The following is a 16,728-nucleotide window of genomic DNA, read 5'->3' as shown; positions in this document are numbered from 1 at the left end:
AGGAGTAAACTCCTTAAAGGGAGTGGTAAGTAGTTTTTCTTTCCTTTTTTTTTTCTCTTGACATTGTAGTTGTTCTTAAGCTAATTTAAGGGTTAAGTCATGGCAGGAGATCCTAGGGCCGTGTCATGTTCCTCTTGTGAGATGTGGGAATTCAGGGCTCCTTCCTGTGTCCCTGATTCCTTCACCTACGGGAAGTGTGTCCAGCTGCAGCTATTGTTTGACCGCTTGACGGCTCTGGAGCTGCGGATGGATTCACTTTGGAGCATCCGCGATGCTGAGAAAGTCGTGGATAGCACGTTCAGTGAGTTGGTCACACCGCAGATAAAAATTACTGAGGGAGATAGTGAATGGGTGACCAACAGACAGAGGAAGAGTAGGAAGGCAATGCAGGGGTACCCTGCGGTCATCTCCCTCCAAAACAGGTATACCGTTTTGGATACTGTTGGGGGAGATGGCTCACCAGGGGAAGGTGGCAGTGGCCAGGTTCATGGCACCGTGGCTGGCTCTGCTGCACAGGAGGGCAGGAAAAAGAGTGGCAGAGCTATAGTGATAGGGGACTCGATTGTAACGGGAATAGACAGGCGTTTCTGCGGACGCAACCGAGACTCCAGGATGGTATGTTGCCTCCCTGGTGCAAGGGTCAAGGATGTCTCGGAGCGGCTGCAGGACATTCTGGAGGGGGAGGGTGAACAGCCAGTTGTCGTGGTGCATATAGGCACGAACGATATAGGTAAAAAACAGGATGAGGTCCTACAAGCTGAATTTAGGGAGTTAGGAGTTAAACTAAAGAGTAGGACCTCAAAGGTAGTAATCTCAGGATTGCTACCAGTGCCACGGGTTAGTCAGAGTAGGAATGACAGGATAGCTAAGATGAATACGTGGCTTGAGAGATGGTGCAAGAGGGAGGGATTCAAATTCCTGGGCCATTGGAACCGGTTCTGGGGGAGGTGGGACCAGTACAAATTGGATGGTCTGCATCTGGGCAGGACTGGAACCAATGTCCTAGGGGGAGTGTTTGCCAGTGCTGTTGGGGAGGGTTTAAACTAATGTGGCAGGGGGATGGGAACCGATGCAGGAAGTCAGTGGGAAATAAAGTGGTGACAGAAACAAAAGGCAGTAAGGGAGAGTGTACAGAACATGACCGGACAGATGGTCTGAGAAAGCAGGGCAAAGACCAAGGGAAGTCTAGATTAAACTGCATTTATTTCAATGCAAGAAGTCTGATGGGCAAGGCAGATGAACTCAGGGCATGGATGGGTACATGGGACTGGGATGTTATAGCTATTACTGAAACATGGCTAAGGGAGGGGCAGGACTGGCAGCTCAATGTTCCAGGGTACAGATGCTATAGGAAAGATAGAGCAGGAGGTAAGAGAGGAGGGGGAGTTGCGTTCTTGATTAGGGAGAACATCACGGCAGTAGTGAGAGGGGATATATCCGAGGGTTCGCCCACTGAGTCTATATGGGTAGAACTGAAAAATAAGAAGGGAGAGATCACTTTGATAGGATTGTACTACAGACCCCCAAATAGTCAACGGGAAATTGAGGAGCAAATATGTAAGGAGATTACAGACAGCTGCAAGAAAAATAGGGTGGTAATAGTAGGGGACTTTAACTTTCCCAACATTGACTGGGACAGCCATAGCATTAGGGGCTTGGATGGAGAGAAATTTGTTGAGTGTATTCAGGAGGAATTTCTCATTCAGTATGTGGATGGCCTGACTAGAGAGGGGGCAAAACTTGACCTCCTCTTGGGAAATAAGGAAGGGCAGGTGACAGAAGTGTTAGTGAGGGATCACTTTGGGACCAGTGATCATAATTCCATTAGTTTTAAGCTAGCTATGGAGAAGGATAGGTCTGGCCCAAAAGTTAAAATTCTAAATTGGGGAAAGGCCAATTTTGATGGTATTAGACAGGAACTTTCAGAAGTTGATTGGGAGAGTCTGTTGGCAGGCAAAGGGACGTCTGGTAAGTGGGAGGCTTTCAAAAGTGTGTTAACCAGGGTTCAGGGTAAGCACATTCCTTATAAAGTGAAGGGCAAGGCTGGTAGAAGTAGGGAACCTTGGATGACTCGGGAGATTGAGGCACTAGTCAAAAAGAAGAAGGAGGCATATGACATGCATAGGCAGCTGGGATCAAGTGGATCCCTTGAAGAGTATAGAGATTGCCGGAGTAGAGTTAAGAGAGAAATCAGGAGGGCAAAAAGGGGATATGAGATTGCTTTGGCAGATCAGGCAAAGGTGAATCCAAAGAGCTTCTACAAATACATAAAGGGCAAAAGGGTAACTAGGGAGAGAGTAGGGCCTCTTAAGGATCAACAAGGTCATCTATGTGCGGAACCACAAGAGATGGGTGAGATCCTGAATGAATATTTCACATCGGTATTTACGGTTGAGAAAGGCATGGATGTTAGGGAACTTGGGGAAATAAATAGTGATGTCTTGAGGAGTGTACATATTACAGAGAGGGAGGTGCTGGAAGTCTTAACGCGCATCAAGGTAGATAAATCTCCGGGACCTGATGAAATGTATCCCAGGACGTTATGGGAGGTTAGGGAGGAAATTGCGGGTCCCCTAGCAGAGATATTTGAATCATCCACCGCTACAGGTGAGGTGCCTGAAGATTGGAGGGTAGCAAATGTTGTGCCTTTGTTTAAGAAGGGCGGCAGGGAAAAGCCTGGGAACTACAGACCAGTGAGCCTGACATCTGTAGTGGGTAAGTTGTTAGAGGGTATTCTGAGGGACAGGATCTACAGGCATTTGGAGAGGCAGGGACTAATTAGGAACAGTCAGCATGGTTTTGTGAGAGGAAAATCATGTCTCACGAATTTGATTGAGTTTTTTGAAGGGGTAACCAAGAAGATAGATGAGGGCTGTGCAGTAGACGTGGTCTACATGGACTTCAGCAAAGCATTTGACAAGGTACCGCATGGTAGGTTGTTACATAAGGTTAAATCTCATGGGATCCAAGGTGAGGTAGCCAATTGGATACAAAATTGGCTTGACGACAGAAGACAGAGGGTGGTTGTAGAGGGTTGTTTTTCAAACTGGATGCCTGTGTCCAGCGGTGTGCCTCAGGGATCGGTGCTGGGTCCGCTGTTATTTGTTATTTATATTAATGATTTGGATGAGAATTTAGGAGGCATGGTTAGTAAGTTTGCAGATGACACCAAGATTGGTGGCATTGTGGACAGTGAAGAAGGTTATCTAGGATTGCAACGGGATCTTGATAAATTGGGCCAGTGGGCCGATGAATGGCAGATGGAGTTTAATTTAGATAAATGTGAGGTGATGCATTTTGGTAGATCGAATCGGGCCAGGACCTACTCCGTTAATGGTAGGGCGTTGGGGAGAGTTATAGAACAAAGAGATCTGGGAGTACAGATTCATAGCTCCTTGAAAGTGGAGTCACAGGTGGATAGGGTGGTGAAGAAGGCATTCAGCATGCTTGGTTTCATTGGTCAGAACATTGAATGCAGGAGTTGGGATGTCTTGTTGAAGTTGTACAGGGCATTGGTGAGGCCACACTTGGAGTACTGTGTACAGTTCTGGTCACCCTATTATAGAAAGGATATTATTAAACTAGAAAGAGTGCAGAAAAGATTTACTAGGATGCTACCGGGGCTTGATGGTTTGACTCACAGGGAGAGGTTAGACAGACTGGGACTTTTTTCCCTGGAGAGTAGGAGGTTAAGGGGTGATCTTATAGAAGTCTATAAAATAATGAGGGGCATAGATAAGGTCGATAGTCAAAATCTTTTCCCAAAGGTAGGGGAGTCTATAACGAGGGGGCACAGATTTAAGGTGAGAGGGGAGAGATACAAAAGGGTCCAGAGGGGCAATTTTTTCACTCAAAGGGTGGTGAGTGTCTGGAACGAGCTGCCAGAGGCAGTAGTAGAGGCGGGTACAATTTTGTCTTTTAAAAAGCATTTGGACAGTTACATGGGTAAGATGGGTATCGAGGGATATGGGCCAAGTGCAGGCAATTGGGACTAGCTTAGTGGTATAAACTGGGCGACATGGACATGTTGGGCCGAAGGTCCTGTTTCCATGTTGTAACTTCTATGATTCTATGATTCTATGAACATACTATTTGCCTTCCTAACTGCTTGCTGCACCTGCATGTTTGCTTTCAGTGACTGGTGTACAAGGACACCCAGGTCCCTTTGTACATCAACATTTCCCAATCTATCACCATTTAAGTAATGCTCTGCCTTTCTGTTTTTCCTTCCGAAGTAGATAACTTCACATTTATCCACATTATATTGCATTTGTCATGTATTTGCCCACTCACTGAACTTGTCAAAATTGCCTTAAATCCTCTTTGCATCCTCCTCACAACTCACGATCCCACCTAGTTTTGTGTTGTCAGCAAACTTGGAAATATTAGATTTGGTTCCCTCATCCAAATCATTGATATACATTGTGACTAGCTGGGGCCCGAGCACTGATCCATGCAGTACTCCCGCCCACCCCGAAAAACTCCCATTTATTCCTACTCTCTGTTTCTTGTCTGTTAACCAATTTTCAATCCATGCCGGTATGTTACCCTCAATCCCATTTGCTTTAATTTTGCACTAACCTCTTATGTGGGACTTTATCAAAGGCCTTCTGAAAATCCAAATAACCACATCCACTGGTTCTCCCTTATCTATTCTACCAGTTACATCCTCAAAAAACTCCAGTACGTTTGTCAAACACGATTTCCCTTTCATAAATCCATGTTGACTTTGTCTAATCCTGTTGATATTTTCTAAGTGTCCTGTTATCATGTCCTTTATAATAGACTCTATCCTTTTCCCCACTACTGATGTTAGGCTAACTGGCCTGTAGTTCCCTGTTTTCTCTCTCCCTCCTTTTTTAAATAGTGGGGTTACATTTGCCACCCTCCAATCTGCAGGAACTGTTCCATAATCTATCGAATTTGTGGAAGATGACAACCAATGCATCCACTATTTCCATGGCTACCTCTTTTAGTACCCTGCGATGCAGATTATCAGGCCCTGGGGATTTATCGGCTTTCAGGCCCATTTATTTCTCCAGTACTATTTTTTTACTAATACTAATTTCCTTTAATTCCTCCTTCTCACTAGTCCCTTGGTTCCCTAGCATTTCTGGGAAGTTATTTGTGTCCTCTTCCGTGAAGACAGAACCAAAGTATTTGTTTAATTGCTCTGCCATTTCCTTGTTCTCCCTTTTCTGACTGTAAAGGACCTACATTTGTCTTCACTAATCTTTTTCTTTTTACCTACTTGTAGAAGCTTTCACAGTTCACTTTTATGTTCCTTGCAAGTTTACTTTCATACTCTATTTTCCCCTCTTAATCAATCTCTTGGGCCTTTTTTGCTGAATTCTAAACTGCTCCCAATTCTCAGGCTTGCTACTTTTTCTGGCAACTTCATATGACTCCCCTTTGGATCTAATACTATCCTTAATTTCTTTTGTTAGCCATGGTTGGGTCGCTTTTCCTTTTGTGTTTTTGCACCAGAAAGGAATGTCTAATTGTTTCAATTCATGCATTCGTTCCTTAAATGTTAGCCATTGCCTATCCACCGTCATGCCTTTTAATGAAGCTTCCCAATCTATCATAGCCAACTCACTCCTCATACCTTCATTGTTTCCTTTGTGTAGATTTAGGACCCCAGTTTTGGATTGTACTACTTCACTTTCCATCTTAATGAAGAATTCTATCGTGTTATGGTCACTCTTTCCGAAAGGACCCCACACAACAAGATTATTAATTAACCCCTTCTCATTGCACAATACCCAATCTAGGATTGCCTGTTCCCTGGTTGGCTCCTCAATGTACTGGTCTAAAAAACCATCTCGTACACACTCCAGGAATTCATCCTCCACAGTATTATTGCTAATTTGGTTTGGCCAGTCTATATGTCGATTAAAGTCACCCATGATTACTGTAGTACCCTTGTTACATGCATCTCTAATTTCCTGTTTGATGCCATCTCCTACATTACCACTACTGTTTGGAGGCCTAAAGACAACTCCCACCTGTGTTTCCTGCCCCTTGGTGCTTCTTAACTCCACCCAGACTGATTCCACATCTTGATTTTCTGAGCCAATATCCTTTCTCACTATTGCTCTGATTTCATCCTTTACTCCCACCACGACCCCACCTCCTTTTCCTTTTTGCTTGTCCTTCCTAAATATTGAATACCCTTGGATATTCAGCTCCCAGCTTTGGTCACCCTGCAGCCATGTCTCCGTAATCGCAATTATATCGTATCCAGTTTTTCTCTCTCTCCCTCTCCCCCCAGTGTTTTTCTCTCTGTCTCCCCCAGGGTTTTTCTCTCTGTCTCCCCCAGTGTTTTTCTCTCTGTCTCCCCCAGTGTTGCTCTCTCTCTCCCCCAGTGTAGCTCTCTCTCTCCCCCAGTGTAGCTCTCTCTCTCCCCCAGTGTTGCTCTCTCTCCCCCAGTGTTGCTCTCTCTCTCCCCCAGTGTTTCTCTCTCTCTCCTTCAGTATTTCTCTCTCCCTCTCACCCCAGTTTTTCTCACTGTGTCTTTCTCTCCCCCCATTGTTTCTCTCTCTCTCTCCCCCCGAGTGTTTCTCTCTCTCTCTCTCTCTCTCTCCGCCCAGAGTTTCTCTCTCTCTCTCTCCCCAGTGTTTCTCTCTCTCTCTCTCCCCCCAGTGTTTCTTTTTCTCTCTCTCTCTCTCGACCCATAGTGTTCCGCTCTCTCTCTCTCCCCAGTGTTTTTCTCTCTCTCTTTCCCCAAGAGTTTCTCTCTCCCCCCGCCCCAGTGTTTGTCTCTCTCTCTCTCTTCCCAGTGTTTCTCACTCTCTCTCCCCGCAGTGTTTCCCTCTCCGCCCCCCCCCCCCCAGTATTTATATCTCTCTCTCTCCCCAGTGTTTCTCTCTCTCTCCCCCAGTGTTGCTCTCTCTCTCCCCCAGTGTTGCTGTGGAAGCTACATCATCAGATAATTTAGAACAGAAATCGACAGTTTTCGAGAAGTAAAGGGAATTAGGGGTTATGCGGAGCGGGCAGGAAATTGGACATGAAGCTGTGTTCGGATCGGTCAATGCCCTGTGGGTGGCGGAGAGGGCCCAGGGGCTGTGTGGCCGGGTCCTGCTCCTACTTCTTGTGTTCTTCAGATTTGTGGTTGGGATCAGATCAGCCATGATCTTATTGAATGGCGCAGCAGGCTCGAGGGGCCGATTGGCCTACTCCTGCTCAAATTTCTTATGTTCTTATGTACACCTATTTGTGCTGTTAATTCGTCTACCTTATTACGAATGCTCCATGCATTCAGATACAGTGCCTTTAGATTTGTCTTTTAAAATTTTCAGACATCTTAACATTTTTTTGTACTGTGGCCCTATTTTTCTTTTTACCATTTTTTCTTACCCGGACCCTATTTGTTCGTGCACTCTTTTGTTTGTACGCTGTGTCCCTTCCTGACACAGTTTGGTTATCCTTACCCGAATCACTTTCCTGCACTGCTTCTTTGTCTTTTCTCTTTTGCATTCTAGATTTCTCACCACCAGGACTCTCCCCAACCTTATTTGGTTTAAAGCCCTATCTACCTCCCTCGTTATTTGATTCGCTAGAACTCTGGTCCCAGCATGGTTCAGTTGTAGTCCGTCCCAACGGAAAAGCTCCCTCTTTCCCCAGTGCCAGTGCCCCACGAATAGAAACCCACTTCTCCCACACCAATCTTTGAGCCACGAATTCATCTCTCTGATCTTATTGACCCTATGCCAATTTGCTCGTGGCTCAGGTAATAATCCAGAGATTATTACCTTTGTGGTTCTGCTTATTAATTTAGTCCCTAGCTGCTCAAACTCTCTTAGCAGAACCTTTTTCTTAGTCCTACCTACGTCGTTGGTACCTACGTGGACCACGACAACTGGATCCTGCCCCTCCCACTCCAAGTTCTTCTACAACCCGGAGGAGATGTCCTTAACCCTGGCACCGGGTAGGCCACAAAGCCTTTGGGACTCATACTCCTGGCTGTCGAGAACAGTGTCTATCCCCCTAACTATACTGTCGCCAACTGCAACCATCTTCCTTTTTACTGCCCCCACTTGAATGGCTTCCTGTACTACAGTGTCGTGGTCAGTTTGCTCGTCCTCCCCGCAGTCCCCGCACTTGTCCACAAGGGTTGCAAGAACCTCAAATCTATTGGACAAACACTGGGACTGAGGTTCCTGCAACACTACCTCCTGGATCCCCGTACCTGCCTCACTCGCAGTCACACTCTCCTGTCCCTGACCACATGTCAATTCTAAAGTATTTAATCGAAGGGGTGTGGTAGCCTCCTGGAGGAAAAGGTCCAGATAGCTTTCTCCCTCCCTGATTCGCTGGAACTCTGGTCCCAGCATGGTTCAGGTGTAGTCCGTCCCAACGGAATAGCTCTCTCTTTCCCCAGTACCAGTGCCCCACGAATCGAAACCCACTTCTCCCACACCAATCTTTGAGCCACGAAGCTCGGACTCGAGCTCCTCAACTCGCAGCCGAAGTTCCTCGAGCCACAGACATTTACTGCAGATGTAGACGCCCTGGACAAAAATGTCCACAAACTCCCACATGTTGCAGCAGCAACACATCTCCTGTTCTCCCATTATTTTATTTATTTAATTAATTAATTTAGTGTTAATCAAATTATTTACCTCGTTTAATTTATTAGATTAATTAAATTAATTTTAGTTTTTAAAATTTAGTTATATGCTATATGTTAACTTAAAACTTAGCCCACAGTCACTACCAACCACTTACCTGTCTCACCTGTGACGTCACACTGCAGGTTTCTCTTGATGCAGGTCTGCTGCTGCTTTTATCCCCACTCTCGATCTGCTGCTGCCTTTATCCCCGCTCTCGGTCTGCTGCTGCTCAGGTCCGCCGCCGGTCTGCAGAAAAAGTTAGGAAAAGCAAGGCAAAGCAGCACCTCCTTCCCCCACTTCACCGAACTCCCACACTTACCAAAATCTCAAGCTACTCACTCCGTGCCCACTGCACTCGGGATGTGAGCATTTATTGTTTTAAGAAAAGCAATCTGGGTTGATCACTTGAGTGAGAAATGAATGGAAGGCAATTGTTATATTTGCCATTAAATGAATCACCTTCATCACATTTCGCACATTGGTCTGCAGTTTAATAGCAACTTCTGAGTCTGCATTGTCATTGATAAAGAAGCTGTCTGAATGCTTTCAATGTTCTTTAATTCAGGATTAAGGGAGTGATGAAGGATGTAACAAGGTCTGCTAAGCAGAGGGACTCTGTAAGTTATCAGGGCAGAAGAAGATAGCGCTGAACAATGAGCTGATCCCTCACATCTCTTGCTGCAAGGCGTTGAGGTGGCCCTCCTTCTTCTGCTGCTTTCTTATCTTCTCTTGATGTACCTCCTCGGATGAGGACTTCTGCTGCTGCTGTGCATCCTCCGAATGCAGGCACCTCTGTATTGCTTGGTTGTGCAGTATTCAGTACCTCATTACGATGTGGGAGACTGTTCCTGAGCATATTGTAGGGAGCTCCCAGACTTGTTGACATAACTGAACATCCCTATGATGTGCTCAGAAATGAACCTTTTTTTTTATTCGTTCATGGGATGTGGGCATCGCTGGCGAGGCCGGCATTTATTGCCCATCCCTAATTCCCTTGAGAAGGTGGTGGTGAGCCGCCTTCTTGAACCGCTGCAGTCCGTGTGGTGACGGTTCTCCCACAGTGCTGTTCGGAAGGGAGTTCCAGGATTTTGACCCAGCGACAATGAAGGAACGGCGATATATTTCCAAGTCGGGATGGTGTGTGACTTGGAGGGGAACGTGCAGGTGGTGTGGTTCCCATGCGCCTGCTGCCCTTGTCCTTCGAGGTGGTAGAGGTCGCGGGTTTGGGAGGTGCTGTCGAAGAAGCCTTGGCAAGTTGCTGCAGTGCATCCTGTGGATGGTGCACACTGCAGCCACAGTGCGCCGGTGGTGAAGGGAGTGAATGTTTAGGGTGGTGGATGGGGTGCCAATCAAGCGGGCTGCTTTATCTTGTTAGGAAGGGAGTTCCAGGATTTTGACCCAGCGACGATGAAGGAACGACGATATATTTCCAAGTCGGGATGGTTTGTGACTTGGAGGGAAATGTGCAGGTGGTGTTGTTCCCATGTGCCTGCTGCTCTTGTCCTTCTAGGTGGTAGAGGTCGCGGGTTTGGGAGGTGCTGTCGAAGAAGACTTGGCGAGTTGCTGCAGTGCATCCTATGGATGGTACACACTGTAGCCACTGTGCGCCGGTGGTGAAGGGAGTGAATGTTTAAGGTGGTGGATGGGGTGCCAATCAAGCCAACCTGCCTTTCATTATATCTGTGTTGCTCAGACATTGTGGGGTTGTGGAGAGGTGTCATGAGGTACATCTAAAGGTAGCATCCCTTATCCTCCAGCAGCCATCTGGGAGGGTTGAATATTGGGGAGACAACAAACTATCGCAGGATAAATGCGTTATGATAGTTGCCTGGATATCTTGTATGATCCTGTTTCTGTGAATACTAATGGTGTAGTAGCCTTTTCTATTGACAAATGCTGCTGGTTGGTGTTCTGGTACCCTGATAACAACATGCGTGCGGTCAATGACGAATGTGATATACTACTGAGCCCAAAAGAAAGGGTCTCAGTGACCTCCTTAAGGCAGTTGTATGCTGAAGACTGGCACATGCGGCTAATGTCTTTTGTAGCACACTGAAAGGTGTGGGGAAGAAGTTAAGGGCTGTGGTCACTTTCACAGCCATTGGCAAAGCTTGACCCTCTGGTCCAGGAGGCAGCAGACCCTGTTCCAGCTGGTTGCAGACGTCTCCGACACCTAGCTTAGAGAAATGCAGCCTCCTGATGCACTGCTTTCAGAAAGATCCAAGAAAGTGACTCTCGGCCTGTACACCCAGTGTGTTTTTTTTTATTCGTTCATGGGATGTGGGCATCGCTGGCGAGGCCGGCATTTATTGCCCATCCCTAGTTGCCCTTGAGAAGGTGGTGGTAAGCCGCCTTCTTGAACCGCTGCAGCCCGTGTGGTGACGGTGCTCCCACAGTGCTGTTAGGAAGGGAGTTCCAGGATTTTGACCCAGCGACGATGAAGGAACGGCGATATATTTCCAAGTCGGGTTGGTGTGTGACTTGGAGGGGAACGTGCAGGTGGTGTTGTTCCCATGTGCCTGCTGCTTTTGTCCTTCTAGGTGGAAGAGGTCGCGGGTTTGGGAGGTGCTGTCGAAGAAGCCTTGGCGAGTTGCTGCATTGCATCCTGTGGATGGTACACACTGCAGCCATTGTGCACCGGTGGTGAAGGGAGTGAATGTTTAGGGTGGTGGATGGGGTGCCAATCAAGCGGGCTGCTTTATCTTGGATGGTGTCGAGCTTCTTGAGTGTTGTTGGAGCTGCACTCATCCAAGCAAGTGGAGAGTATTCCATCACACTCCTGACTTATGCCTTGTAGATGGTGGAAAGGCTTTGGGGAGTCAGGAGGTGAGTCACTCACCGCAGAATACCCAGCCTCTGACCTGCTCTCGTAGCCACAGTATTTATGCGGCTGGTCCAGTTAAGTTTTTGGTCAATGGTGACTCCAGGATGTTGATGGTGGGGGATTCAGTGATGGTAATGCCATTGAATGTCAAGGGGAGGTGGTTAGACTCTCTCTCTTGTTGGAGATGGTCATTGCCTGGCACTTATCTGGCGTGAATGTTACTTGCCACTTATGAGCCCAAGCCTGGATGTTGTCCAGGTCTTGCTGCATGCGGGCTCGGACTGCTTTATTATTTGAGGGGTTGAGAATGGAACTGAACACTGCAATCATCAGTGAACATCCCCATTTCTGACCTCACCTCTGGAATTCAGCTCTTTTGTCCATGTTTGGACCAAGGCTGTAATGAGGTCTGGAGCCAAGTGTCCTGGCAGAACCCAAACTGAGCATCGGTGAGCAGGTTATTGGTGAGTAAGTGCTGCTTGATAGCAGTGTCGACGACACCTTCCATCACTTTGCTGATGATTGAGAGCAGACTGATGGGTCGGTAATTGGCCGGATTGGATTTGTCCTGCTTTTTGTGGGCAGGACATACCTGGGCAATTTTCCACATTGTCAGGTAGATGCCAGTGTTGTAGCTGTACTGGAACAGCTTGGCTAGAGGCGCAGCTAGTTCTGGAGCACAAGTCTTCAGCACTACAGCCGGGATGTTGTCAGGGCCCATAGCCTTTGCTGTATCCAGTGCACTCAGCCGTTTCTTGATACCACGTGGAGTGAATCGAATTGGCTGAAGACTGGCTTCTGTGATGGTGGGGATATTGGGAGGAGGCCGAGATAGATCATCCACTCGGCACTTCTGGCTGAAGATGGTTGCAAACGCTTCAGACTTGTCTTTTGTACTCACATGCTGGACTCCGCCATCATTGAGGATGGGGATGTATGCAGAGCCTCCTCCTCCCGTTAATTGTTTAATTGTCCACCACCATTCACGACTGGATGTGGCAGGACTGCAGAGCTTTGATCTGATCCGTTGGTTGTGGAATCGCTTAGCTCTGTCTATAGCATGTTGCTTCCGCTGTTTAACATGCATGTAGTCCTGAGTTGTAGCTTCACCAGGTTGGCACCTCATTTTTAGGTACACCTGGTGCTGCTCCTGGCATGCTCTTCTACACTCCTCATTGAACCAGGGTTGATCCCCTGGCTTGTTGGTCATGGTAGAGTGAGGAATATGCTAGGCCATGAGGTTACAGATTGTGCTGGAATACAATTCTGCTGCTGCTGATGGCCCACAGCGCCTCATGGATGCCCAGTTTTGAGCTGCTAGATCTGTTCTGAATCTATCCCATTTGGCACAGTGGTAGTGCCACACAACACGATGGATGGTGTCCTCAGTGCGAAGACGGGATTTCATCTCCACGAGGACTGTGCGGTGGTCACTCCTACCAATACTGTCATGGACAGATGCAATTGCCACAGGTAGATTGGTGAGGACGAGGTCAAGTAAGTTTTTCCCTCGTGTTGGTTCGCTCACCACCTGCCGCAGGCCCAGTCTGGTAGCTATGTCCTTCTGGACTCAGCCAGTTCAGTCAGTAGTGGTGCTACCGAGTCATTCTCAGTGATGGACATTGAAGTCCCCCACCCAGAGTACATTCTGTGCCCTCGCTACCCTCAGTGCCTCCTCCAAGTGGTGCTCAACATGGAGGAGGACTGATTCATCAGCTGAGGGAGGATGGTAGGTAGTAATCAGAAGGAGGTTTCCTTGCCCATGTTTGACCTGATGCCATGAGATTTCATGGGGTCCAGAGTCAATGCTGAGGACTCCCAGGGCCATTCCCTCCTGACTGTATATCACTGTACCGCCACCTCTGGTCAGTCTGTCCTGCTGGTGGGACAGGACATACCCAGAGATGGTGATGGAAGAGTCAGGGACGTTGGCTGAAAGGTATGATTCTGTGAGTATGGCTATGTCAGGCTGTTGTTTGACTGGTCTGTGGTACAGCTCTCCCAATTTCGGCACAAGTTCCCAGATGTTAGTGAGGAGGACTTTGCAGGGTCGACTGGGCTTGGTTTGCCGTTGTCATGTCCAGTGCCTAGTGGTCCGTCCGGTTTTATTCTTATTATGACTTTTCATAGCGAGATTTTACAACTGAGTGGCTTGCTAGGCCATTTCAGATGGCAATTAAGAATCAACCACATTGCTGTGGGTCTGGAGTCACATATCGGCCAGACCGGGTAAGGACGGCAGGTTTCCTTCCCTAAAGGACATTAGTGAACCAGCTGGGTTTTTACGACAATCCGGTAGTTTCATGGCCACCATTACTGATACTAGTATTTTAATTCCAGATTTTTACTTGATTAATTGAATTTAATTAATTGAATTTAAATTCGCCAGCTGCCATGGCGGGATCTGAACTCATGACTCCGGATATTTCGTCCAGGCCTCTTAAGAGCAACCTCCCTCACCTGCTGTCTTCTGATAAACCCAGTTGCTGCTGATGCTGGTTGATGCTGCTGCTCCTCGTCCTCCGTGTTCCTCCATCCAAATGAAACTCGTAATAATGGCACCCATTATAAGCACAGAAAGCTTACTGAGGATACTGGCTCAATTGCCAAATTTGAATCTGAGATAGATAGCTTTTTGGCAACCAAACGTATTAAGGGATATGGGCCAAAAGCAGGTCTGTGGAGTTCGATCACAGATCAGCCATGATCTTATCAAATGGCGGAGCAGACACGAGGGGCTGAATGATGCACTGACCTGCAGTTGAGTGCTCCTTTCTATACAGCTTCAGTGGCTCTGAGATACCAATCCCATCAGGTGCTACTGGCCGGCCAGCACTAGCTGGGATTTCTGCGATTTTCAGTTAAAATGGCATCAGTGTGCTAATTATGTCATAGATTTTAATATACTCACAAGGCCCCTGCCTTTGGCGGATGCCCGCCCTGAATCCAAAAAACTCTGTGATTAAAATGGTGACAAGCGGGAGGCGTCGGAATGCAACAGTAAGTACGTGACCGCTATTTTAACCACTCACCCACCCCATTCTCGTCGGGCAGACATGGTTTAAATTGGGCCTTTACAGTCAGAGGGGTGAATTTCTCAGGTTCTCCACCTCATCTGCCATAACTTCGGTCGAAGAGCCACAGAAAGCTCGATAAAATGGCAGAGGGACAAGAGAAAGCTCGCCGAAATATAATAATCTGCTCTTCTGTTATTACTGCTGCACCTGTATCAGATGAGTTTTTCTTGTTTCTGCAAAGATGGAAGTTTGGTAATGTTGATAATTATTACCAACAAATTTTAATTTTTACTAACAGAACTAAGGTGTAGTGCACTTGGTAGAATGAAACTAATTCGGAATTAAATTCCAATCCTGTAAAGTAATTGTAATAAAATCTGATTACGGGATTTGATTCTGAAATGATCTAAAATCTAACTCATGTCTAATGATTTAGTGTGCAAGTGAATTATATTAGAATCCACTTATTGACTGTTGATATCTTTGTGTGGTTGTTGTACAATTTGGTTTCTAGGTGAGAATATCTGGATAATTCTGGATGGTCCAGTAGATGCTATTTGGATAGAAAATTTAAATTCCGTACTGGATGATAACAAGACATTAACTTTGGCTAATGGTGACCGTATTCCAATGGCTCCTTCCTGTAAATTATTGTTTGAAGTACACAACATTGAGAATGCATCTCCAGCCACAGTGTCCAGAATGGGGATGGTCTACATCAGCTCTTCTGCTCTCAGCTGGAAGCCAATTTTGAAGGTAACAGCCTCATTACATATGAAGAAGATGCTTTTGATGCTCAATAAGTATCTGTGATGCTTAGGGAGAAGAGTGCTTGTATAAACCAGGTGAAACAACTTCTGAAAAGAGAGGAAGAGCAGCCAAAAGTCATGGTCCATGTTGTAAACAATGATAGAAATACATTTGAGGTAAAAACAGAAAATGCTGGAAACACTCAGCAACTCAGGCAGCATTTGTGGAGAGAGAATCAGAGTTAACATTTCAGGTCGATGATCTTTCCTCAGAACTGGAAGTTATAAAAGAAGAACAGCTTTTAATCAAGTGCAGAGCAGGAAAAAGGGGGAGGGGGCAGGAAAAGAACAAAAGGGAGAGGTATGTGATGGGGTGGTGGGCGGGAGTGATTAAATGACAAAAGTGATGATGGTGCAAGGCAAAATGGGGTGATAATGGGGCAAGTATAGAAACAAAAGATGGGTCCATCAGATTAGCAGAGGAGGAGGGAAGTATGGAAAATCTGGCAAAGATAGGAAGGCTCCCATGGCCCAGGAGTGTGACGGAGGAAAGGCCTGGTACAGGAGAGAAGGAGTCACATTCTTGGGGTATTGGAGTAAGTTCTGAAACAAGGGAACGCAATACCGAAGGGACGGTCTTCAGCTGAAGCAAAATTACATCACTGGTCTTGCGGAGTGGGTAAATAGGTCAGTGGTGATGGATTTAAACTAATACGCATGACGGTGGGTAAAGTCCAGACTTGAGACTGCAGTGTGAGAGCAGGATAATTAAAACTGTTGGAATAGAATTAGAAGGTTTACCTGAAATAAAAGTATTTTATTATCAGAGAAAGAGAAAGAAAAAGGCTTTGAGCTGAAAGTAAGCATACTGGTATTTATGGAGGTGGATTCTGGGGTAGGGCCCATTTCTGCCTTGTATTGGCAGTACTGTAGTTTCCATCACAATCTGGTGCCTTCCACATGCACACTCGCAGATGTTGCTGGGAACTCAGGATTTGGGGACCTCCATACAGGACTGCATTCTAAATTAGTATGTTACTAGTCCAACAAGGAAAGAACTATTGCTTGATTTAGAATTTGATTTAGTTCTGGGAAATGAAGTGGGGAAAATGCTGATGAAAGTAGGAGAGCAATTGGGAATAACAACCACAATAAATTTAAGTTAACTGGAAAAATAGAAAAGGATAATGAAGGTTAAAAATATGGGTGCTCGACTTTAACAAGGAAAAGCTTCGCGAGATAAGGGATCTAGGCCAAATTAACTGGGCAAAAAAGTTAGCAAACAGATCTAAGGAGTCTTACAACACCAGGTTATAGAGTCATAGAGTCATAGAGTCATACAGCACGGATAGAGGCCCTTCGGCCCATCGTGTCCGCGCCGGCCATCAGCCCTGTCTACTCTAATCCCATATTCCAGCATTTGGTCCGTAGCCTTGTATGCTATGGCATTTCAAGTGCTCATCCAAATGCTTCTTGAATGTTGTGAGGGTTCCTGCCTCCACAACCCTTTCAGGCAGTGAGTT

The 16,728-nt window shown here is 46.5% G+C and overlaps 1 protein-coding gene across 1 annotated transcript in view; it reads left to right on the top strand.

Annotated features, from left to right (window-relative positions):
- Positions 1-16,728, top strand: part of LOC137322210 (dynein axonemal heavy chain 8-like) — a 1,468,904-nt gene that overhangs the window by 854,044 nt on the left and 598,132 nt on the right. The window contains exon 52 of the mRNA XM_067985326.1: positions 14,971-15,212. Within this exon, the coding sequence (XP_067841427.1) occupies positions 14,971-15,212 (242 nt within the window). The remainder of the gene's footprint in view (positions 1-14,970; positions 15,213-16,728) is intronic.

Source organism: Heptranchias perlo, chromosome 5 (genome assembly GCF_035084215.1).
Source record: "Heptranchias perlo isolate sHepPer1 chromosome 5, sHepPer1.hap1, whole genome shotgun sequence".
Taxonomy (NCBI): Eukaryota; Metazoa; Chordata; class Chondrichthyes; order Hexanchiformes; family Hexanchidae; genus Heptranchias; species Heptranchias perlo.
The sequence above is the reverse complement of the archived record's forward strand: the minus strand, read 5'-3'. Positions and strand labels throughout refer to the sequence as shown.